Below are 25,305 nucleotides of genomic sequence, written 5' to 3'. Positions count from 1 at the left end.
CAAAACACCTTTGAATAACCTCAAAACACCTTTGAACACCTTCAAAACACCCTTGAACACCCTTGATCACCTTCAAAAAAAACAACATTTGAACACACTTAAAACACCTTTGAACACCTTTGAACATTTCCAAACAACACTGAAACACTTCCAAAAACACCATTTGAGTACTCCCAAATACACCACTGAATACTAAAACACCACTGAATACACTCAAAACACCACCAAAATCACCATGAAACACTTCCAAAAAACACAATTTGAGTACTCCCAATTACACCACTGAATACTACTAAAACACCACTGAATTCAATCAAAAACACCCTTCAACACCTTCAAACACCCTTGAACACCTTCAAAACACTCTTGAACACTTTTCAAAAACACCTTTGAACATTTCCAATCAACACTGAAACACTTCCAAAAAAAAACACAATTTGAGTACTCCCAATTACACCACTGAATACTACTAAAACACCGCTGAATTCAATCAAAACACCCTTCAACACCTTCAAAACACCTTTGAACACCTTTGAACACCTTCAAAAAAACAACATTTGAACACACTCAAAACACCTTTGAACACCTTTGAACATTTCCAAACAACACTGAAACACTTCCAAAAACACCATTTGAGTACTCCCAAATACACCACTGAATACTAAAACACCACTGAATACACTCAAAACACCACCCAAATCACCATAAACTAAGATCAACACCCACATCCCACAACACCCACAACCCACAACACCCACATTTTTTTTCTCGTTTTATCTAATTTCATCAGAAAGTCACAACACCCACACCCCCCATTTTTTTCTCGTTTTAACCCTTTTAGTTCATTAAAGTTAATAAGGGGACACACTACATCAGAAAAAGTCCCAACAACAACCCACTTATAACATTTTTTTTTCGGTATCTCTAGTTCGACAACAACACCCACAACACCCACATCCCACAACACCCATGAACATTTCCAAAACACTATTTGAGTACTCCCAATTACACCACTGATTACTACTAAAACACCGCTGAATTCAATCAAAACACCCTTCAACACCTTCAAACACCCCTGAACACCTTCAAAACACTCTTGAACACTTTTCAAAAACACCTTTGAACATTTCCAATCAACACTGAAACACTTCCAAAAACACCATTTGAGTACTCCCAATTACACCACTGATTACTACTAAAACACCGCTGAATTCAATCAAAACACCCTTCAACACCTTCAAACACCCTTGAACACACTCAAAACACCCTTCAACACCTTCAAAACACCTTTGAACACCTTCAAAACACCTTTGAACACATTCAAAACACTCTCATAATCATTTGAACACACTCAAAACACCTTTGAATAACCTCAAAACACCTTCGAACACCTTCAAAACACCCTTGAACACCCTTGATCACCTTCAAAAAAAAACAACATTTGAACACACTCAAAACACCTTTGAACATTTCCAAACAACACTGAAACACTTCCAAAAACACCATTTGAGTACTCCCAAATACACCACTGAATACTAAAACACCACTGAATACACTCAAAACACCACCAAAATCACCATAAACTAAGATCAACACCCACATCCCACAACACCCACAACCCACAACACCCACAATTTTTTCTCGTTTTATCTAATTTCATCAGAAAGTCACAACACCCACAACCCCCATTTTTTTCTCGTTTTAACCCTTTTAGTTCATTAAAGTTAATAAGGGGCCACACTACATCAGAAAAAGTCACAAAAACAACCCACTTATAACGTCTTTTCGGTATCTCTAGTTCGACAACAACACCCACATCCCACATCACCCACATCCCACATCCCCCACACACACACACACAGACACACACACACACACACATCCCTAACCTAGCCTAACCTAACCTAACTTATCCTAACCTAACCTAACCTAACCTAACCTAACCTAACCTAACCTAACTTATCCTAACCTAGCCTAACCTAACCTAACCTTACCTAAATTATCCTAACCTAACCTAACCTAGCCTAACCTATCCTAACTTAACCTAACCTAACCTAACCGAACCTACCCTAACCTAACCTTACCTAACCTAACCTAGCCTAACCTAACCTAACCTAACTTAACCTAACCCAACCTAACCTAACCTAACCTAGCCTAACCTAACTTAACCTAACCTAACCTAACCTACCCTAACCTAACCTAACCTAACCTATCTTAACCTTACCTAACCTAACCTAACCTAACCTAGCCTAACCTAACTTAACCTAACCTAACCTAACCTACCCTAACCTAACCTAACCTAACCTATCTTAACCTTACCTAACCTAACCTAGCCGAACCTATCCTAACCTAACCTAAAATATATTGGAACACTTCCAAAATACATTAGAGTACTCCAGAATTACTTTGAACGACTCCATTTTTGGATATTTCCAAATTAGTTTTGAAAACTTTATCGTAAAATCGAACATTATTTTCTTGTTGGTAAAACACACTCAATGGTAGAAATATTTACTCGATTTCCGAATAGAAGCACTGTCCTCGCTCTGAGAGACTCATTGTGGGTCACCCCAACACATGGTGTAATGCGCTTCACACCCAAGGTAGAACATAACACCTGCGTCAACTCAGGACAGACAGGCGCCATGTAATGCGGGTAACATCCAAGGTAGAAAATCATCTCTTTCCAGACCAACTGTCTATCCTAACCTAACCTAACCTAACCTAATTCCTAACCTAACCTAACCTCACCTAACCGAACCTAACCTAACTCCATCAATCACCTCTATCCTAACCTAACCTAACCTAACCTAACCCAACCTAACTCCATCAAACACCTCTATCCTAACCTAACCTAACCTATCCTAACCTAACCTAACTCCATCAAACACCTCGAATACTACCTAACTTAACCTAACCTAACCTTACCTAACCTACCGAACCCAACCTAACCTAACCTAACCTATCCTAACCTGTCCCAACCTAACCTAACCTAACCTATCCTAACCTAACCTAACCTAACCTAACCTAACTTATCCTATGCTAACCTAACCTAACTTATCCTAACCTAACCTATCCTAACCTAACCTAAACACTGACTAACTTTGAACCAACTCTGAACACCACTTATCTTCTTCAAAAATGCTCTGCACATCATTTGAACACCTTCAAAAAAACACCATCAAACACCTCCGAATACTCCCAAAAAAAACACTACTGATTACTACCAAATCACCACTGAATACTACCAATCACCGTCAAAATCACCAGAAACTAAGTTTAACATCACCATCTAACATCCTTTTTATAGAAATCCCCTCAAATCACTATAACCAAGAACTCCCTCCCCATTTGACGCATAAAAAAAAAGCATGAACACAAACCTAATACGCAAACACTTAGTACATGATCACCATCAACTGAAAACATATCTTGTACACACACATAATATAAGACAATCACCAACTACAATCACCCATGTTCACTTACCTCAAAATCACTAATATCACAGAAAACAATCATTTTTATAAACATTTCACACACACACACAAAAAAAAATCATATTTGACAATATCTAAGCGCACTCACCTCACTACCACCAACACACGATGTCTCACCTCACAGGACCGACAAAGCTCACCTCCAGTGACGTCACACTCCCATTGTGTTACTTGGTGGTTGGTAACATCACACCTAACCCCCCTTGTTTCAACCTATTGTACCCTACATTATCTAAGAACACTATATCCAACACGATTACCAGATTTTATGATCCCCAACACCAAGATCACAGAAAACACACATTTTTTATAATTATTCACACAAAAATCACGATCACCAATTCCATATCATGTTTACCGTCATCTATCAACACTAATCACCAAGATCACCAAAAAATCTAAGATCATGCATCTCAAAACTACTATGATCACTGAAAACACTTATTTTTTAAACATTCGCACAAAAATAAGACATACACAAAAATACCACAACACTTCCACCAACATCTATAACATAACATGAGCACTATAACATATCACTATCACAAAAAAAAAAATAATACACAGACACCCACATATTATACATTTCAATTGCAAATTTAAGACATGAGACATACACACCAAATCTAAGACATTCACCTCCAACTAAGACATACACATCACCCCTAAAACTTCCTTCCTTATTCATTCCGTATATCTCCTAGAGCTGTTTTAACCCCGACGGATCCACCACGACGTAGGAGCCAGAGTGTAGTAGGTGGTGTTGGAGTGGTGATGGTTCCTCTGGCTCCTACGTCGTGGTGGATCCGTCGGGGTTAAAACAGCTCTAGGAGATATACGGAATGAATAAGGAAGGAAGTTTTAGGGGTGATGTGTATGTCTTAGTTGGAGGTGAATGTCTTAGATTTGGTGTGTATGTCTCATGTCTTAAATTTGCAATTGAAATGTATAATATGTGGGTGTCTGTGTATTATTTTTTTTTTTGTGATAGTGATATGTTATAGTGCTCATGTTATGTTATAGATGTTGGTGGAAGTGTTGTGGTATTTTTGTGTATGTCTTATTTTTGTGCGAATGTTTAAAAAATAAGTGTTTTCAGTGATCATAGTAGTTTTGAGATGCATGATCTTAGATTTTTTGGTGATCTTGGTGATTAGTGTTGATAGATGACGGTAAACATGATATGGAATTGGTGATCGTGATTTTTGTGTGAATAATTATAAAAAATGTGTGTTTTCTGTGATCTTGGTGTTGGGGATCATAAAATCTGGTAATCGTGTTGGATATAGTGTTCTTAGATAATGTAGGGTACAATAGGTTGAAACAAGGGGGGTTAGGTGTGATGTTACCAACCACCAAGTAACACAATGGGAGTGTGACGTCACTGGAGGTGAGCTTTGTCGGTCCTGTGAGGTGAGACATCGTGTGTTGGTGGTAGTGAGGTGAGTGCGCTTAGATATTGTCAAATATGATTTTTTTTGTGTGTGTGTGTGTGAAATGTTTATAAAAATGATTGTTTTCTGTGATATTAGTGATTTTGAGGTAAGTGAACATGGGTGATTGTAGTTGGTGATTGTCTTATATTATGTGTGTGTACAAGATATGTTTTCAGTTGATGGTGATCATGTACTAAGTGTTTGCGTATTAGGTTTGTGTTCATGCTTTTTTTTTATGCGTCAAATGGGGAGGGAGTTCTTGGTTATAGTGATTTGAGGGGATTTCTATAAAAAGGATGTTAGATGGTGATGTTAAACTTAGTTTCTGGTGATTTTGACGGTGATTGGTAGTATTCAGTGGTGATTTGGTAGTAATCAGTAGTGTTTTTTTTGGGAGTATTCGGAGGTGTTTGATGGTGTTTTTTTGAAGGTGTTCAAATGATGTGCAGAGCATTTTTGAAGAAGATAAGTGGTGTTCAGAGTTGGTTCAAAGTTAGTCAGTGTTTAGGTTAGGTTAGGATAGGTTAGGTTAGGATAAGTTAGGTTAGGTTAGCATAGGATAAGTTAGGTTAGGTTAGGTTAGGTTAGGTTAGGATAGGTTAGGTTAGGTTAGGTTGGGACAGGTTAGGATAGGTTAGGTTAGGTTAGGTTGGGTTCGGTAGGTTAGGTAAGGTTAGGTTAGGTTAAGTTAGGTAGTATTCGAGGTGTTTGATGGAGTTAGGTTAGGTTAGGATAGGTTAGGTTAGGTTAGGATAGAGGTGTTTGATGGAGTTAGGTTGGGTTAGGTTAGGTTAGGTTAGGTTAGGATAGAGGTGATTGATGGAGTTAGGTTAGGTTCGGTTAGGTGAGGTTAGGTTAGGTTAGGAATTAGGTTAGGTTAGGTTAGGTTAGGATAGACAGTTGGTCTGGAAAGAGATGATTTTCTACCTTGGATGTTACCCGCATTACATGGCGCCTGTCTGTCCTGAGTTGACGCAGGTGTTATGTTCTACCTTGGGTGTGAAGCGCATTACACCATGTGTTGGGGTGACCCACAATGAGTCTCTCAGAGCGAGGACAGTGCTTCTATTCGGAAATCGAGTAAATATTTCTACCATTGAGTGTGTTTTACCAACAAGAAAATAATGTTCGATTTTACGATAAAGTTTTCAAAACTAATTTGGAAATATCCAAAAATGGAGTCGTTCAAAGTAATTCTGGAGTACTCTAATGTATTTTGGAAGTGTTCCAATATATTTTAGGTTAGGTTAGGATAGGTTCGGCTAGGTTAGGTTAGGTGAGGTTAAGATAGGTTAGGTTAGGTTAGGTTAGGGTAGGTTAGGTTAGGTTAGGTTAAGTTAGGTTAGGCTAGGTTAGGTTAGGTTAGGTTAGGTAAGGTTAAGATAGGTTAGGTTAGGTTAGGTTAGGGTAGGTTAGGTTAGGTTAGGTTAAGTTAGGTTAGGCTAGGTTAGGTTAGGTTAGGTTGGGTTAGGTTAAGTTAGGTTAGGTTAGGTTAGGCTAGGTTAGGTTAGGTAAGGTTAGGTTAGGGTAGGTTCGGTTAGGTTAGGTTAGGTTAAGTTAGGATAGGTTAGGCTAGGTTAGGTTAGGTTAGGATAATTTAGGTAAGGTTAGGTTAGGTTAGGCAAGGTTAGGATAAGTTAGGTTAGGTTAGGTTAGGTTAGGTTAGGTTAGGTTAGGTTAGGATAAGTTAGGTTAGGTTAGGCTAGGTTAGGGATGTGTGTGTGTGTGTGTGTCTGTGTGTGTGTGTGTGGGGGATGTGGGATGTGGGTGATGTGGGATGTGGGTGTTGTTGTCGAACTAGAGATACCGAAAAGACGTTATAAGTGGGTTGTTTTTGTGACTTTTTCTGATGTAGTGTGGCCCCTTATTAACTTTAATGAACTAAAAGGGTTAAAACGAGAAAAAAATGGGGGGTGTGGGTGTTGTGACTTTCTGATGAAATTAGATAAAACGAGAAAAAATTGTGGGTGTTGTGGGTTGTGGGTGTTGTGGGATGTGGGTGTTGATCTTAGTTTATGGTGATTTTGGTGGTGTTTTGAGTGTATTCAGTGGTGTTTTAGTATTCAGTGGTGTATTTGGGAGTACTCAAATGGTGTTTTTGGAAGTGTTTCAGTGTTGTTTGGAAATGTTCAAAGGTGTTTTGAGTGTGTTCAAATGTTGTTTTTTTTTGAAGGTGATCAAGGGTGTTCAAGGGTGTTTTGAAGGTGTTCGAAGGTGTTTTGAGGTTATTCAAAGGTGTTTTGAGTGTGTTCAAATGATTATGAGAGTGTTTTGAATGTGTTCAAAGGTGTTTTGAAGGTGTTCAAAGGTGTTTTGAAGGTGTTGAAGGGTGTTTTGAGTGTGTTCAAGGGTGTTTGAAGGTGTTGAAGGGTGTTTTGATTGAATTCAGCGGTGTTTTAGTAGTAATCAGTGGTGTAATTGGGAGTACTCAAATGGTGTTTTTGGAAGTGTTTCAGTGTTGATTGGAAATGTTCAAAGGTGTTTTTGAAAAGTGTTCAAGAGTGTTTTGAAGGTGTTCAGGGGTGTTTGAAGGTGTTGAAGGGTGTTTTGATTGAATTCAGCGGTGTTTTAGTAGTAATCAGTGGTGTAATTGGGAGTACTCAAATAGTGTTTTGGAAATGTTCATGGGTGTTGTGGGATGTGGGTGTTGTGGGTGTTGTTGTCGAACTAGAGATACCGAAAAAAAAATGTTATAAGTGGGTTGTTGTTGGGACTTTTTCTGATGTAGTGTGTCCCCTTATTAACTTTAATGAACTAAAAGGGTTAAAACGAGAAAAAAATGGGGGGTGTGGGTGTTGTGACTTTCTGATGAAATTAGATAAAACGAGAAAAAAAATGTGGGTGTTGTGGGTTGTGGGTGTTGTGGGATGTGGGTGTTGATCTTAGTTTATGGTGATTTGGGTGGTGTTTTGAGTGTATTCAGTGGTGTTTTAGTATTCAGTGGTGTATTTGGGAGTACTCAAATGGTGTTTTTGGAAGTGTTTCAGTGTTGTTTGGAAATGTTCAAAGGTGTTCAAAGGTGTTTTGAGTGTGTTCAAATGTTGTTTTTTTGAAGGTGTTCAAAGGTGTTCAAAGGTGTTTTGAAGGTGTTGAAGGGTGTTTTGATTGAATTCAGCGGTGTTTTAGTAGTATTCAGTGGTGTAATTGGGAGTACTCAAATTGTGTTTTTTTTTGGAAGTGTTTCAGTGTTGATTGGAAATGTTCAAAGGTGTTTTTGAAAAGTGTTCAAGAGTGTTTTGAAGGTGTTCAAGGGTGTTTGAAGGTGTTGAAGGGTGTTTTTGATTGAATTCAGTGGTGTTTTAGTAGTATTCAGTGGTGTAATTGGGAGTACTCAAATTGTGTTTTTTGGAAGTGTTTCATGGTGATTTTGGTGGTGTTTTGAGTGTATTCAGTGGTGTTTTAGTATTCAGTGGTGTATTTGGGAGTACTCAAATGGTGTTTTTGGAAGTGTTTCAGTGTTGTTTGGAAATGTTCAAAGGTGTTCAAAGGTGTTTTAAGTGTGTTCAAATGTTGTTTTTTTTGAAGGTGATCAAGGGTGTTCAAGGGTGTTTTGAAGGTGTTCAAAGGTGTTTTGAGGTTATTCAAAGGTGTTTTGAAGGTGTTCAAGGGTGTTTATGTGAGTATTCAAAGGTGTTTTTTGAAGGTGTACAAATGATTATGATAGTACTTATGAAGGTGTTCAAATGATGTGCAAGAGTACTTATGAAGGTGTTCTGGGAGTATTCAGAGGTGATTTTGGGGGTGTTCGAATGATGTTTTGGAGTATTTCAGTGTTGTTTGGAAATGTATAAAGGTATTTTTGTGAGTATTCAAATGATTTAAGAGAGTGTTTTGAAGGTGTTCAAAGTAAAAGTGCGTATTTAACTTCGTAATATGTAAAATTGTGACTAGTGAATTTATCGAAAAGTGGTTATAAGTGTTGTGGTGACTTTCTGATGTACTGTATCCCCTTATTAACTTTAATGAACTAAAAGGGTTAAAACGAGAAAAATTGGGGGTTATGAGTGAAAATTGTGAGGTGTTGGTTGGAGTGTGAGGGTTCGGGAGGGTGGGGAGGAGGTTACTTCGTGGGGGGGAGTGACCTGAGATGAAATAGTTAAAAAAATGTCTAGACTTGTGTTGTAAAGAAATTGTTGGATTGTTGTGGGTATTAACGAAACAAAAAATGTGACTTTCTGATGATGAAAATGTTTTCCCTATGATGTAGGTACTATATCCCCTTATTAACTTTAATGAACTAAAGGGTCGTCATGATTCAGCCTGTGTGCGTGACGTCACTGACATAGGGGTAAGTCGACAAGATTTAGCTTGTATGTGTGACGTCACTGACCGCCGAGTAAACACGCTTTTTTTTTTTTTAGTTCATTTAACTTAATGAGAGGAAGGTTTTAGTTCATTTTAAAATAATAAGGGGAAGATGTTTAGACCTGTAGTAAGCATGCTTACCCCCAGAGTGGGGAATCCAAAAAACTTGATCCAAGGAGATGGAGTCTTGGTATTATCGAGAAATTTTGGGGTGGGAGTGAAAGTGAGAGGGGTAATCCAAAAATTTGATCCAAGGAGATGGAGAATTTCGAAAACCCCATAGGGGGGATCCAAAAAACTTGATCCGAGGAGATGGAGTCATGGTATTGTCGAGAAAATTTTGGGGTGAAAGGAGGGGTACCCAAAAATTTGATCCAAGGAGATGGAGACTTTGATTTCGAGAAAAAACTTGATCCGAGGAGATGGAGAGCACAAGAAAATGAAATTCAAAAAAAAATTCGAAACCCCCATAGGGGGGAATCCAAAAACTTGGTAATATCGATAAATTTTGGGATGGGGGGTGAAAGTGGGAGGGGGAACCTCAAAAATTTGATCTGAGGAGATGGAGAGCACAAGAAAATGAAATTCAAAAAAAATTCGAAACCCCATAGGGGGGGAATCCAAAAACCTGGATCCAAGGAGATCATAAGAAAAAAAATCGGGGGCGCGGGGGCGATCCGGACGACGCTGCAGAAGGCGCAGCAGAAGGTGCGCGGGCGCGCGGGGCGGGCGGGCGCGCGAAGGGCGCGCGGGGCGGCGGGCGGGCGCGCGGGCGGGCGCGCGGGGCGGGCGCGCGGGCGGGCGCGCGGCGCGACGGCGGGGTCGCAAGGCGGGGGGTCGTGGGGGGTGGGGGTATTGGTTGGGGGGTCAAGGGTGAGGTAGTCTCGAGGGCGAGGTCATGGTCAAAACCGGAAGTAACACCTAGGTGTGAAAAGGTGACCCTCCAGCTGCTGGTCCTAGACCGGAAGGGATGTCTCTGTAGAAGGCCTAAACCGGAAGGGATGCCCCTGTAGAAGGCCTAAACCGGAAGGGTGCGCCCAGTGGAAGGCCCTAAACCGGAAGGGATGCCCCTGTAGAAATTATGACTACTTATATATATATATATATATATATATATATATATATAATGTGTGTGTGTTCGTGTGTGTGCGTGTGTGTGCGTGTGTGTGCGTGTGTGTGTGTGCGTGTGTGTGTGTGTGTGCGTGTGTGTGTGTGTGTGTGTGTGTGTGTGTGTGTGTGTGTGTGTGTGTGTGTGTGTGTGTGTGTGTGTGTGTGTGTGTACTCACCTAATTGTGGTTGCTGGGGTCGATTTACAGCTCTTGGCACCGCCTCTTCACTGGCCGCTACTTGGTCACTTTTCCCGCTCCATGAGCTTTATCATATCTCCTCTTAAAGCTATGTATGGATCCTGCCTGCACTACATCACTTCTCGTACTATTCCACTTCCTGACAATTCTGTGACTGAAGAAATACTTCCTAACATCCCTGTGATTCATCTGAATCTTCAACTTCCAACTGTGATCCCTTGTTGCTGTGTCCCATCTATGGAACATCGTGTCTCTGTCCACCTTGTCGATTCCTATCAGTATTTTACACGTCGTTATCATATCCCCAATATCACTCCTGTCTTCCAGTGTCGTCAGGTCGATTTCCCTTAACCTCTCCTCATGTGACATACCCTTTACCTCCGGGACTAGTCTTGTTGCGAATCTTTGCACTTTCTCTAGTTTTCTTACATGCTTGGCTAAGTGAGGGTTCCAAACTGGCGCCGCATACTCCAATATGGGCCTTACGTACACAGTGTACAGGGTCCTGAATGACTCTTTATTAAGATGTCGGGATGCTTATTTAGGTTTGCTAGGCGTCTGTATGCTGCAGCAGTTATTTGGTTGACGTGCCACTCAGGAGATGTGCTTGGTGTTGTACTCACCCTTAGATCCTTTTCCTTGTGTATGTGTATGTGTGTGTGTGTGTGTGTGTGTGTGTGTGTGTGTGTGTGACTTTGTCAATGGTCCAAGTTGGACCGAAACGTCGTCGTAAGCTTCTCTCTTTTATGTGCGGGTTATTTGTGTATTGTTCCAGTCACGGTATTGTGCCTTTTGTTATTTATTTGTGTGTATGTGTGTGTGTGTGTGTGTGTGTGTGTGTGTGTGTGTGTGTGTGTGTGTGTGTGTGTGTGCGTGTGTGTGTGTACTTCTCTATACTGTATAATATCAAACAGACAAAAATAATACTAGTATTATTACCCAGGAAATAATACAAGACTTCAAGGGACAGTTGTGGTGGTGGGGTAAAAGCAAAGAAAAATACTGAGTCTAATAATTTCCGGTTCGTCTCCGTGTTTAGCTGTTGTTTTCCTGATTAATGTTTTATCTGCGAGTTTATTACGCACTTTTAGCTTTTTTTTCTCTGACCCGAGTTTATTTAGCTGATGTTTTATTTCGGAGATTTTTTTTTTTTTTTTGGTATGAAAATTATATATTTATCAGCTTTTTTTCGAAATTTTGTTTTTGAGTTTACATATATAATATTTTGCACGGTGGATCTTCGAATATATATATATATATATATATATATATATATATATATATATATATATATATATATATATATATATATATATATATATATATATATATATATATATATATATATATATATATTTACACTGAAAAAAAAATTGATACATTATATTTTTATCCATAAATATTTCTTTGTCTTACCCCATTTCCATTATTATTATTATTATTTTTTCCCCCTTCATTTTTCCAAAATTCTGTCTCCCACCTCCCTCACATCCCCCTAAAAAATGTAATATATTTTTTACCAATTTGTCCCATAAGTAACACATTATCAAGTATTTTATTTGTGGGAAAACAGCCGGTAAAAAATAAATTGATTTTTATTTTGCTATTCTTGTTGGATTTTTTTATTCTTATATTTCACTTCTGGCTTTTGTAATAAAAATAACTTTGATGTGCTAAACGGTAATAAAATAAGGTACAATACCGTAGTTGGAATAATTTACAAAATATCCACAATTCGATCCGTCCTGGATCACTGATAATGATCCAGAGCGATGCCCGAAACGTTCTTTAAATTTACCTCTTCAATGGGAAGGCTAATTAGTGTGCGAGGAGTGTCTCGCACGAAGAGAAATACACAAATAACCCGCACGTAGGAGATAGAAGCTTATGACAACGTTTCAGTCCGTCTTGGACCATTAACTAGCCAGACTAAAACACACGAAGGTAAGGGAGACATTAAAAGCACCAATAAAAAAAAATAGTGAAAATACTTTTAGCTGGTTGTGTCGGCCGACCGGATAGTTTACACAAATAACAGAGATTTGTTTTAAAAACAACTGAAAAGCGAGAATATGTCTCACTTACGAGTGGCGGCAGGTTTGTCTTCTCCCCATTGTCCAAGCTGTGGTCCACGACGGAACGAAACGTCGTCTCAAGATTCCTCTCCGAATTGTGGCTTGGCTGCGAACTGTTTTGGCTCTTGATATCCCGGTTTCTGTTCTCGATTGTGTTCTCGTTCAGGTGAAGCAGTCATTGCTGCTCCAAATACGTTCTTGTGCGTGTTATTATTTTAGTAATGTTTCTCTGTAACTATCCTTCTGCAGACGAATGGTTCAGAGAACCGACATGTTGATAAATTAGACACATGTGCAACTCTTGGGTATCTTTAATGAGGAAACGTTTCGCCACACAGTAGCTTCATCGGTCCATACTGTATTCTTTTCAAGATTGATGGACTGATTATATCAACTCAAGGCTGAGGGACTGATTACCTCAAACTCCTTCTGTTCATCACGATTCTCCTTTGTATGGACTGATGAAGCCACTGTGTGGCGAAACGTTTCCTCGTTAAAGATACCCAAGTGTTGCACATGTGTCTAATTTATCATCTGTCCTACTTGTGTTTATCTATCCTTCTACCTGTGTTTATCTATCCTTCTACTTGTGTTTATCTATCCTTCTACTTGTATTTATCTATCCTTCTACTTGTGTTTATCTATCCTTCTACTTGTGTTTATCTATCCTTCTACATGTGTTTATCTATCCTTCTACATATGTTCATCTATCCTTCTACTTGTGTTTATCTATCCTTCTACTTGTGTATCTATCCTTCTACTTGTGTTTATCTATCCTTCTACATGTGTTTATCTATCCTTCTACATGTGTTTATCTATCCTTCTACTTGTGTTTATCTATCCTTCTACTTGTGTATCTATCCTTCTACTTGTGTTTATCTATCCTTCTACATGTGCTTATCTATCCTTCTACATGTGTTTATCTATCCTTCTACTTGTGTTTATCTATCCTTCTACATGTGTTTATGTATCCTTCTACTTGTGTTTATCTATCCTTCTACATGTGTTTATCTATCCTTCTACTTGTGTTTATCTATCCTTCTACATGTGTTTATCTATCCTTCTACATGTGTTTATGTATCCTTCTACTTGTGTTTATCTATCCTTCTACATGTGTTTATCTATCCTTCTACATGTGTTTATGTATCCTTCTACTTGTGTTTATCTATCCTTCTACATGTGTTTATCTATCCTTCTACTTGTGTTTATCTATCCTTCTACATGTGTTTATCTATCCTTCTACTTGTGTTTATCTATCCTTCTACTTGTGTTTATCTATCCTTCTACATGTGTTTATCTATCCTTCTACTTGTGTTTATCTATCCTTCTACATGTGTTTATCTATCCTTCTACATGTGCTTATCTATCCTTCTACATGTGTTTATCTATCCTTCTACTTGTGTATCTATCCTTCTACTTGTGTTTATCTATCCTTCTACATGTGCTTATCTATCCTTCTACATGTGTTTATCTATCCTTCTACATGTGTTTATCTATCCTTCTACATGTGTTTATGCATCCTTCTACTTGTGTTTATCTATCCTTCTACATGTGTTTATCTATCCTTCTACATGTGTTTATCTATCCTTCTACTTGTGTTTATCTATCCTTCTACTTGTGTTTATCTATCCTTCTACATGTGTTTATCTATCCTTCTACATGTGTTTATCTATCCTTCTACTTGTCTTTATCTATCCTTCTACTTGCGTATCTATCCTTCTACTTGTGTTTATCTATCCTTCTACTTGTGTATCTATCCTTCTACTTGTGTTTATCTATCCTTCTACATGTGTTTATCTATCCTTCTACATGTGTTTATCTATCCTTCTACTTGCGTTTATCTATCCTTCTACTTGTGTTTATCTATCCTTCTACTTGTGTTTATCTATCCTTCTACTTGTGTATCTATCCTTCTACTTATGTTTATCTATCCTTCTACTCGTGTTTATCTATCCTTCTACATGTGTTTATCTATCCTTCTACATGTGTTTATCTATCCTTCTACATGTGTTTATCTATCCTTCTACTTATGTTTATCTATCCTTCTACTTGTGTTTATCTATCCTTCTACATGTGTTTATCTATCCTTCTACATGTGTTTATCTATCCTTCTACATGTGTTTATCTATCCTTCTATTTGTGTTTATCTATCCTTCTACATGTGTTTATCTATCCTTGTACTTGTGTTTATCTATTCTTCTGCTTGTGTTTATCTATCCTTTTACATGTGTTTATCTATCCTTCTACTTGTGTTTATCTATCCTTCTACTTGTGTTTATCTGTCCTTCTACTTGTGTTAATCTATCCTTCTACTTGTGTTTATCTACCCTTCTACTTGTGTTTATCTATCCTTCTACTTGTGTTTATCTATCCTTCTACTTGTGTTTATCTATCCTTCTACTTGTGTTTATCTATCCTTCTACTTGTGTTTATCTATCCTTCTACATGTGTTTATCTATCCTTCTACATGTGTTTATCTATCCTTCTACTTGTGTTTATCTATCCTTCTACTTGTATTTATCTATCCTTCTACTTGTGTTTATCTATCCTTCTACTTGTGTTTATCTATCCTTCTACATGTGTTTATCTATCCTTCTACATGTGTTTATCTATCCTTCTACTTGTGTTTATCTATCCTTCTACTCAAGTTTATCTATCCTTCTACTTATGTTTACTTATCCTTCTAGCCATGTTTACCTATCCTTCTAAAACTCGATACATATTCATCAAACTTTAATTGTTGAATTCCTGTGTGTCATTTCAATGAATTTTTTTTCTGATTTCTATCGTTTCTTGAATTAAATAATTACCACAAACGCGCACAGCCGAAGATCAAAAAATCCTCTCCCCTCCGGCCCCCCAAAAAAATTATCTCACACAAGTGAGGTCTTTGTGCTCTCCTAATTATTCCGTGTGAGAGAAGCAACACCGTATGCAAATTAGGGCGGTGCAGGAATGCTGTGGCCTTGGGAAACGGGTGAGGAGACGAGGTCACGGCTACACACAAGCGTGTTGTCCAGAGACACAGTAAAAGATTACAATATTCAAAGTGCAGTTGCTGTTTCAGATTCCAAGAGAGGGAGAGAAAGAGGAAGAGGGAAAGGGAGAGAGAGGAAGAGGAAGAGAGAATATGAAAGGGAGAGAGCGATAGAGAAGGAGGGAGGGAGAGAGAAGAGAAAATAGTGTGTGTGTGTGCGTATTGTAGCCTCTTGCAGTTTACAGTGTAAACTGCCTGTTGCAGTAGTAAATAACTGCCTGTTGCAGTAGTTTATCTGGAGAGAGTTCCGGGGGTCAACGCCCCCGCGGCCCGGTCTGTGACCAGGCCTCCTTAGGTCAGTGTCCCAGGATGCGACCCACACCAGTCGACTAACACCCAGGCACCCATTTTACTGATGGGGAACATAGACAACAGGTGGACAGAAACACGTCCAATGTTTCTACTCTGGCTGGGAATCGAACCCAGGCCCTCACCGTGTGAAGCCAGAGCGTTAACCACCAGGCCACCAGGCAGGCTAATGGACTCTCAAACTCCATTTGTTATTACATCCACTTACTGAAGGATGTGGAGATGGATGGTATAAATTACCTATATATCCCCTTATTAATGAAAATATTATAGACTTTCTAAGCAAATATCATAAGTTTGCTTGCCGCTTTGAGACAACGTTTCGCTCTTTGCAGAAGAATGTAATGTGAATGATTTCATAGAGCTCTAAGCAGAGCGAAATGTTGTCCAAGTGAAAGCTTGTTCTATAACCTCTGTTTTGTTCGCCTGAACGTTCATTTGTCAACATAAATACAAATATGGTGAACAAGCCTGTATTTAGACAACGTATCGCTTTATGTAGAGTTTTTCCTCAAGCCACGTAAAAATTACATTCATCACGTAATAATAATAATAATAATAATAATAATAATAATAATAATAATAATAATAATAATAATAATAATAATAATAATAATAATAATTAGTAATAATAATAATCTTTCTTTCTTCACGTACATGTATATGGTACACAGGCCTAACAGACATCAATGACATACTACTCTGCAGAAAGCCCCTTGTTATGCAGAGCATTTCGGGCAAATTAGGTCATTTTGTCCCAGGATTCCATCGATACCATGCCTAACCCTTCTAGGGTAGGGTAGGTGCCTGAGCCCGAGCCTTTAGCTCATAAGACTGTCATTCCCATTAGCCCCCTTGGGGCGGGGATGGCAGACCAGAGAGGCCTAGCTTGTGGCTAGGCCTGGGGACAGTTGGTCCCAAAGATGAGGAGGTACTTGTGCCTCCTCCCATGGGAGACTTAGGTCTCAGACACTCCCTAAAGAGGGAGTCAAGGCCGGGCCACCACTTGGAAAAGGCCCGGGCCGGGAGAATACCGGCTAATCTTTAGTAATAATAATAATCCCAGAATTCGACCCACACCAGTCAACTAACACCCAGGTACCTAATGTTTCCACCCGATACCTAGGTTTTAGGTACCGTGGTACGGGGATCGAACGACGGACTTCAGTTTGTGAGCTGAGTGCATTATCACAGTCCCCTCACCCTTCAAGACGGAGGTTTGACCTCTAAACTACGTCTTCAAGGGTGATGGACTGATTACATCGTCTTTACATCTCTACAGCTTCTGCTGCTTCTTCTGTACCCTACTGAAGAAGCCTTCTGTGTAGGCGAAACCTTTCGGAGTAGTTACCTAAATGTTGCACACATGTATTCCTTATCAACTCGTCGATATTGTGTTCCATTATCATATCCAAGTAAAAGCATTCCTGGAAGAAGAGGTGACAGGTGGGGGTCAGATTCCAGTAGACGTGAAAGGTGTGGGACAGATGCCAGTAGAGGTGAAAGGTGTGGGACAGATGCCAGTAGAGGTGACAGGTGGGGGTCAGATACCAGTAGAGGTGAAAGGTGTGGGTCAGATGCCAGTAGAGGTGACAGGTGGGGGTCAGATGCCAGTAGAGGTGACAGGTGGGGGTCAGATGCCAGTAGAGGTGACAGGTGGGGGTCAGATGGCAGTAGAGGTGAAGGTCATTTTAATAATGGTGGGCCGAGATGTTGACGCATAAAACTCCTTGTATGGGTTATGGTCTTTCATTTACGAAGTCGTTTCGCTCGCCAGGCACGTCCTGGCGGCAAAAACGTTTTCCAAAATACATTGCCATAACTTGTACATGCTCGTAGTTTTCTTAATTATTGTATTTTCTCTCTGTATATTACCCGACCCGAATGTTACCTAATCAAGCATCTACCAGCAGTACTTGTTCCTTTATCTTCTCTTCTGTTGTTTTCCTTTCCAGTTCCCTTTCCAGTTCCCTTTGTAGTTCCCTTTCCAGTTCCCCTTCCAATTCCCATTCCAGTTCTCTTTCCAGTTCCCTTTCAAGTTCCCTTTCCAGTTCCCTTTCCAGTTTCCTTTCCAGATCTCTTTCCAGCATTTTCCCTCAAGAATATTTTCCCAAACCTTCAAGGTCTTCTATACAAAGTCTTGTTTTTTTTTATATCTTTCGCCCATCTATTTTTTTCAACAGTTTTATTTCCTCTGTGTGTGATCCAGACATTTTTTTTAATTAATTTCACACACACACGCACACACACACACACACACACACACACACACACACACACACACACACACACACACACACACACACACACACACACACACACACACACACACACACACACACTTCTTCAGCCACAGAGTAGTCAGTAAGTGGAATAGTTTGGGAAGCGATGTAGTGGAGGCAGGATCCATACATAGCTTTAAGCAGAGGTATGATAAAGCTCGCGGTTCAGGGAGAGTGACCTAGTAGCGACCAGTGAAGAGGCGGGGCCAGGAGCTTGGACTCGACCCCTGCAGCCTCAACTAGGTGAGTACAACTAGGTGAGTACACACACCACGGTGTGATTGCTACTCTCAGACGTTGTCAAATAGGATCACGGCGTGCAAGGCAGTTTGTAATTAATCTCAGGTAACAAGCGATTATCCAGTAGGATGAGTGCGGTCGTTAGTAATGAGAATGGTAGCGAGCGACGTTATTAATGATCGTTAGCGAAGAATAATGCTTGTTTACCAATTACCATCCCCAACCATAATTCATGTTATGTGCAATGTGGTTTTGTGTGTGTGTGTGTGTGTGTGTGTGTGTGTGTGTGTGTGTGTGTGTGTGAGCCAAACCGTTCGCTTATTTTCCTCAGTGTTTTTTGTCCTGTTTATATCTGTGTTTATCGGACTACTCTCATTTCCTTTTATCCAACATTACTCTATTTCACCGATTTTTTTTAATATACTTCATTGGCATTCATACACTCACACCTAATCTAAATACCTGTAAGCTATTCTAGTTTCCTAACGACTCATTTCTAACCAGTTCACACCAATTAAATCTATAAAAGTGATAAGTATATATTTCAATTTACAATGTATCTAACAATCTCAAACTAGCTCTGAAATACCTCAAACTTTTATTCAAATTTAATCCTGCAAACCAGCATTTTTAATGCTTTTAATCACCTTAAATGCTCCTAAGTATATCAAATGTGTCTATAACAAAAAAATTCTCCCAGTGATTTAAAGCGACTGAAAAATATTTGTAAATGCTTCTTCTAAATCTTGCAATTGAACATCTAAAAACCTAGAAATAAAAATTATACTCCTATACAGTCTATCAAGAAGTTGCTTTTGTTAGGTAAAAGGTCACTTGTACAACCAACGTGACAGTGTACTGTGGCAACTTTTTACTCTCCAGGAGTTTTGTCAAACAATTCAGGTACACAGAGAGTATACAGACGCAACAGAGGCTAAGTGGCCCATGCTGTTGGTAGTAGTAGTAGTAGTAGTAGTAGTAGTAGTAGTAGTAGTAGTAGTAGTAGTAGTAGTGGAAGTAGTAGCAGTAGTAATAGTAGTAGTAGTAGTAGTAGTAGTAGTAATAGTAGTGGAAGTAGTAGCAGTAGTAATAGTAGTAGTAGTAGTAGTAGTAATAGTAGTGGAAGTAGTAGCAGTAGTAATAGTAGTAGTAGTAGTAGTAGTAGTAGTAGTGGAAGCAGTAGTAGTAGTAGTAGTAGAAGTAGTAGTAACAGTAGTAGTAGTAGAAGTAGTAGTATTAGAAAAAGTAGTAGTAGTAGTAGTAGTAGTAGTAGTAGTAGTAGTAGTAGTAGTAGTAGTAGTAGTAGTAGTAGTAGTAGTGGAGGTAAATCATTGTCATTATGAGGAGAACTCTTGCTAATATTCAGAGATAAAGTTGTTGTTCTACTACTGCTACTACCACTACTACTACCACTACTACTACTACTACTACTACTACTACTACTACTACTACTACTACTATTACTGCTAGTACTACTACTGCTATTACTACTACCCTCCAGCAGCTTACCACCTGACTCATACCACTATATATCCTCGCTCATAGTTATCTCTGTATTAGGGCTGAAGAGGCCACACTGGGCGAAACGTTTTCTCTAATAAATGTCCTGAGCTGTGCATAAGTGTCTTTTTCCACATGGACCGGTTAGCGTACATCTCACTCTGTTATTTGTATGTATATATCCTCTGTGTCCCTGTATTGTTTGTAATGGCTTGACGAAGCTCCTCGAGAGCGAAACGTTGCCACAGTATAATGTTGCATTAGTTGAGCATATTGTCGGTAATTCTACCAACATTATTTCCCTTTCTTCTCTGCATCTACCCTTCGGAATTCAGCGTCTAAGAAGTCCTATCATCCTTTGAAATCTTTTAAGTGCCTGTGGCTCGTTTCCAACATCGAATTCAATATTTGACAACTCCTTGCATTTCTAAAGTCTTTCCAAGCAGTTTCTAACCATTTCGTGCTCGTCTAACTGCTCCTAACCTCTTCCGATAACTTCCAAAGCAATTCCTAACCATCTGATACTCATTTCTCTTCTTAACAGGCTCACAACCACTTGGCTTCGCTGCTGGAGATGCACAAGTATGAGATTGTTGTGACCCAGAACATAGCGGACGAACTCAAAGAGCAGCTGAAGAAGCTCTTCGACAAGGACGTGAGAGTCATCCTGGGCTACTTCGACGAGCACTGGGCGAGGAGGATATTCTGCGAAGCCTTCCGGAAGGGCATGTACGGCAAGAATTATCAGTGGATCATCACAGGTGAGGCTTTGGGCGTGGCAGAGGGAGATAGGAAGTGTTGGAGGGAAGGAAGGCGAGTTGGGGCTAGGGTTATGGACACTCCCATAGGGTGGTAATAAATGGTATAAAATACCGACACAATGGAAATATAAACACAAATGCAGTATAATGTGATCCTTTATTGACTACGTTTCGCCCACACAGTGGGCTTTCTCAAATCACAAACAGAACTGAGTTCTGTTTGTGACTTGAAAAAGCCCACTGTGTGGGCGAAACGTAGTCAATAAAGGATCACATTATACTGCATTTGTGTTTATATTTCCACTCCCATAGGGAGTGTCCATAACCCTAGCACTTATAAGTTAAATAATGTAGAACTTAGCCATACAGATTGCGAAAAGGACTTGGGGGTTATGGTAAGCAGCAACCTTAAACCAAGACAGCAATGCTTAAACGTACGTAATAAGGCAAATAGATTACTGGGATTTATATCAAGAAGTGTAAGAAACAGAAGTCCAGAGGTCATGCTGCAGCTTTATACATCATTAGTAAGGCCTCACCTAGATTATGCAGCTCAATTCTGGTCTTCATATTACAGAATGGACATAAATTCGTTAGAAAATATTCAGCGTAGGATGACTAAATTAATACATAGCATTAGAAATCTTCCTTATGAAGAAAGATTGAAGACTCTTAAGTTACATTCACTTGTTAGACGAAGAATGAGGGGAGACCTGATCGAAGTGTATAAGTGGAAGATAGGTATTAATAAAGGGGTATTAACAAGGTGTTGAGGATATCTCTCCAAGAGAGAACCCGCAGTAATGGATTTAAATTAGATAAGTTTAGATTTAGAAAGGACATAGGAAAGTATTGATTTGGAAATAGGGTAGTTGATGAGTGGAACAGTCTACCTAGTTGGGTTATTGAGGCTAGGACTTTGGGTAGTTTCAAATTTAGATTGGATAAGTACATGAGTGGGAGGGGTTGGATTTGAGTGGGACTTGCACATCAGAGCTTATTTCTTGGGTAGCATTGAAAATTGGGTTGGTCAAATGTTTGTTAGTGGGATGAATTGTAAAGGACCTGCCTAGTATGGGCCAACAGGCCTGCTGCAGTGTTCCTCCTTTCTTATGTTCTTATGTTCTTATGAAAGGTGGTGTGGAGGTAATGAGAGAGAGAGAGAGAGAGAGAGAGAGAGAGAGAGAGAGAGAGAGAGAGAGAGAGAGAGAGAGAGAGAGAGAGAGGGAGAGAGAGAGAGAGAGAGAGAGAGAGAGAGAGAGAGAGATAGGAGATAGAGAGAGAGAGGGAGGCAGAATATTGATTCGGCGAAACACAGCTGACCAAAATAAGGGCGTAATGCGTCGAATTTGCATAAACGAACCATTAACTCACAATGAACCGCCCGTCCCATCAAAAACACACACAAAAAAAGCACTAATAACCGCTTAGTGACACATAGACTAAATATATATCTACATAGAAATACACAGCTGGCAGCATCAATCACACTAACAGTATTTGGAAATAAATGGTATAAAATACCGACACAATGGCAATATAAACACAAATGCAGTATAATGTGATCCTTTATTGACTACGTTTCGCCCACACAGTGGGCTTTTTCAAGTCACAAACAGAACTACCTGGGGTGGAAGGAACGCGAGTATTTATAGTCCGGCTGAGGTCAGGTGAAGAATGCTGCATCTGATGATGTACTGAGTGGGGTTGTAGAGTCTAAAAACTTGGGTAGCTTGGAAAGGAGATTGGATAAGTTTGTGAGCAGACCTTCTACAGTGTTCTTATGTGGGATAGCGATGAAGAAGTTTCTTGGCAAGTGGTTCAGCTATGTTATAGAAGCCACTATTCTGGTTGAAGTTGTCGGATATAGAAATAAGTGATGATTCCAGGATTCTTCGGTATTGAGTGTTGTCTTCTGTGGCGATAAGTCTTGAGTTTCTGTAGTTTATCAAGTGGTTGTGTGAATTACGGTGTTGTACGCAGGCATTCCTTGTGTCGTCAGACCTGCTTGCGTATTGGTGTTCTGAAATACGTGTTTGGAGGTCCCTTGATGTTTCGCCCACGTATAACTTGTTGCAGTCATTACAAGGGATTATGTATACCCCTGCAGAGGATGGAGGCTTGTCCTGCCTACTACTGGTGATGTCCTTGATGGTCGTGGTTGTGGAGGTAGATACTTGGAATGATGTTTTGGCAAAGATGTTGGAAACATGTTTGGCAATGGAGTTGGTGGGAAGGAGATACATAGTCCTGTATATATATATATATATATATATATATATATATATATATATATATATATATATATATATATATATATATATATATATATATATATATATATATATATATATATATATATATATATATATATATATATATACATATACAAAAGAGACACAGCCTCAAGGGAGGATGGTGTTGGGTGACGTTGGGGTCGAATCGAAGCTCCTTAGATCCCATGTAAGCTGACGCGATCCCACTTGGCTCCCACTCGCGTCCTGTAACAAGGGCTGGGAGCCGCCTTCGTGTCAGCTATTGAGGCCACCTGTCGACCAACGGCATCGATCGACACCTCTTTGTCCTCTGGCCACCTCGACCCCTGACATCAGCTCGCTCGCTCGACCTTTGGCTTGTTTTCCGGTCACGTCACCTGCCCTACCAACCGACGTGATTGACCACCTGCGTCCTGCGTTGGCGTCGATTTAAAGGTAACAACTGGAGTGATCGACCGACTGCAGCTTGTATTTACACGTCGATTTAAAGGTGCCGGCTTCAGTAATCGACCATCTGCGTTCTGCGTTCATGTCGATTTAAAGGTGCCAACTGGCGTGATCGACCATCTCCGTCCTAAGTAGATCCACAATCACCAGCTGGCTTGATCGACTGCCTGCGTGTGTATAATGGAAACACGTGTCGATTATGACGGTGCAGCTTGACGTAATTGTGTTTCTTTATGGCGTTTGCTGCGAGCGTAATGTGCGGCTGTCATGCATGCGTAGCACACGCACGCGCGCCTGCACACGCACACACACGCACACACACGCATACGCACACACACACACTTGCTATTATATTCCCCCCCTCCAACTAAGATACACTAGAAGCCTCCGTAATCCTCTACACCGTTACCCCCCTCACCTCCACCACTCCTTCTATACGCCCCTACTCCCTCTACACACCCATACTCCGTCTATACGCCCCACTATCTCTATACGCCCCTCACTACCTATATTCGCCCCACTCCCTCTATATGGTTCCACTCCCTTTATACGCCACCACTCCCTCTATACGCCACAACTCCCTCTATATGCCTCCACTTCCTCTGTATGCCTGGACTCCATCTATACGCCACCAATCTCTCTATACGTCTCCACTTACTCAACACGCCTCTAATGCCTCTATACGCCAACACTCCCTCTATACGCCACCATTCCCTATATACGCCACCACACCCTCAATATGCCTCCACTCCCTCTATAAGATTCCACTCCATTTATACGCCACCATTCCCTCTATACTCCACCATGCAATTATACGCCTCCACTCCCTCTATACTCCACCACTCCCTCTATACGCCTCCACTCCCTTTATATTCCGCCTCTCCCTCTATATGTCACCACTCCCTCTATACGCCTGCACTCCATTTATACACCATCACTCTCTCTATACGCCTCCACTTTATACGCCTCCACTCCCTCTATACGCCACCATTCCCTGTATACGCTACCACTCCTTCTATACTCCACTACTTCCTCTATAAGCTTCCACTCCCTCTATACACTACCACCCCTTCTATACGCTACCACTCCCTCTATACGCTACCCCTCCCTCTATACCCCACCACTCCCTCTATACGCTACCACTTCTTCTATAAGCCACCACTCCCTCTATATGCCTCCACTCCCTCTATACGCCTCCACTCTATACGCTAACACTCCCTCTATACGCTACCACTCCCTCTATACGCTACCACTCCCTCTATACGCTACCCCTCCCTCTATACCCCGCCACTCCCTCTGTACGCTACCACTCCCTCTATTCACTACCACTCCCTCTATAGGACACAACTCCCTCTATGCGCCTCCACTCCCCCTATACGCTACCACTCCCTCTATAGGCCACCACTCCCTCTATACGCCACCACTCCCTCTATACGCCTCCACTCCCTCTATACGCTACCACTCCCTATATAAGCCACCACTATCTCTATACGCCTCCACTCCCTCTATACGTTACCACTCCCTCTATACGACACCACCCCCTCTATACCCCACCTCTCCCTCTATACGCTACCACTCCCTCCATGCGCCTCCACTCCCTCTATACGCTACCACTCACTCTATACCCCTCCACTTACTCTATACTCCTCCACTCCCTCTATACCCTACCACTCCCTCTATACGCCACCACTCCCTCTATAACCCACCACTCCCTCTATACGCTACCACTCCCTCTATACGCTACCACTCCCTCTATACGCCTCCACTCCCTCTATACGCTACCACTCCCTCTATACGCTACCACTCCCTCTATACGCTACCACTCCCTCT

The 25,305-nt window shown here is 40.4% G+C and overlaps 1 protein-coding gene across 7 annotated transcripts in view; it reads left to right on the top strand.

Annotated features, from left to right (window-relative positions):
- LOC128688501 (uncharacterized) overlaps positions 1-25,305 on the top strand; it is a 784,466-nt gene that overhangs the window by 480,558 nt on the left and 278,603 nt on the right. For all 7 annotated transcript variants that reach the window (XM_070084425.1, XM_070084432.1, XM_070084431.1 and 4 more), the window contains one exon: positions 20,536-20,752. In XM_070084425.1, coding sequence (XP_069940526.1) covers positions 20,536-20,752 — 217 coding nt within the window. The remainder of the gene's footprint in view (positions 1-20,535; positions 20,753-25,305) is intronic.

This window comes from Cherax quadricarinatus, chromosome 13 (genome assembly GCF_038502225.1).
Source record: "Cherax quadricarinatus isolate ZL_2023a chromosome 13, ASM3850222v1, whole genome shotgun sequence".
Taxonomy (NCBI): Eukaryota; Metazoa; Arthropoda; class Malacostraca; order Decapoda; family Parastacidae; genus Cherax; species Cherax quadricarinatus.
This window is presented reverse-complemented; position numbering and strand designations above follow the sequence as displayed.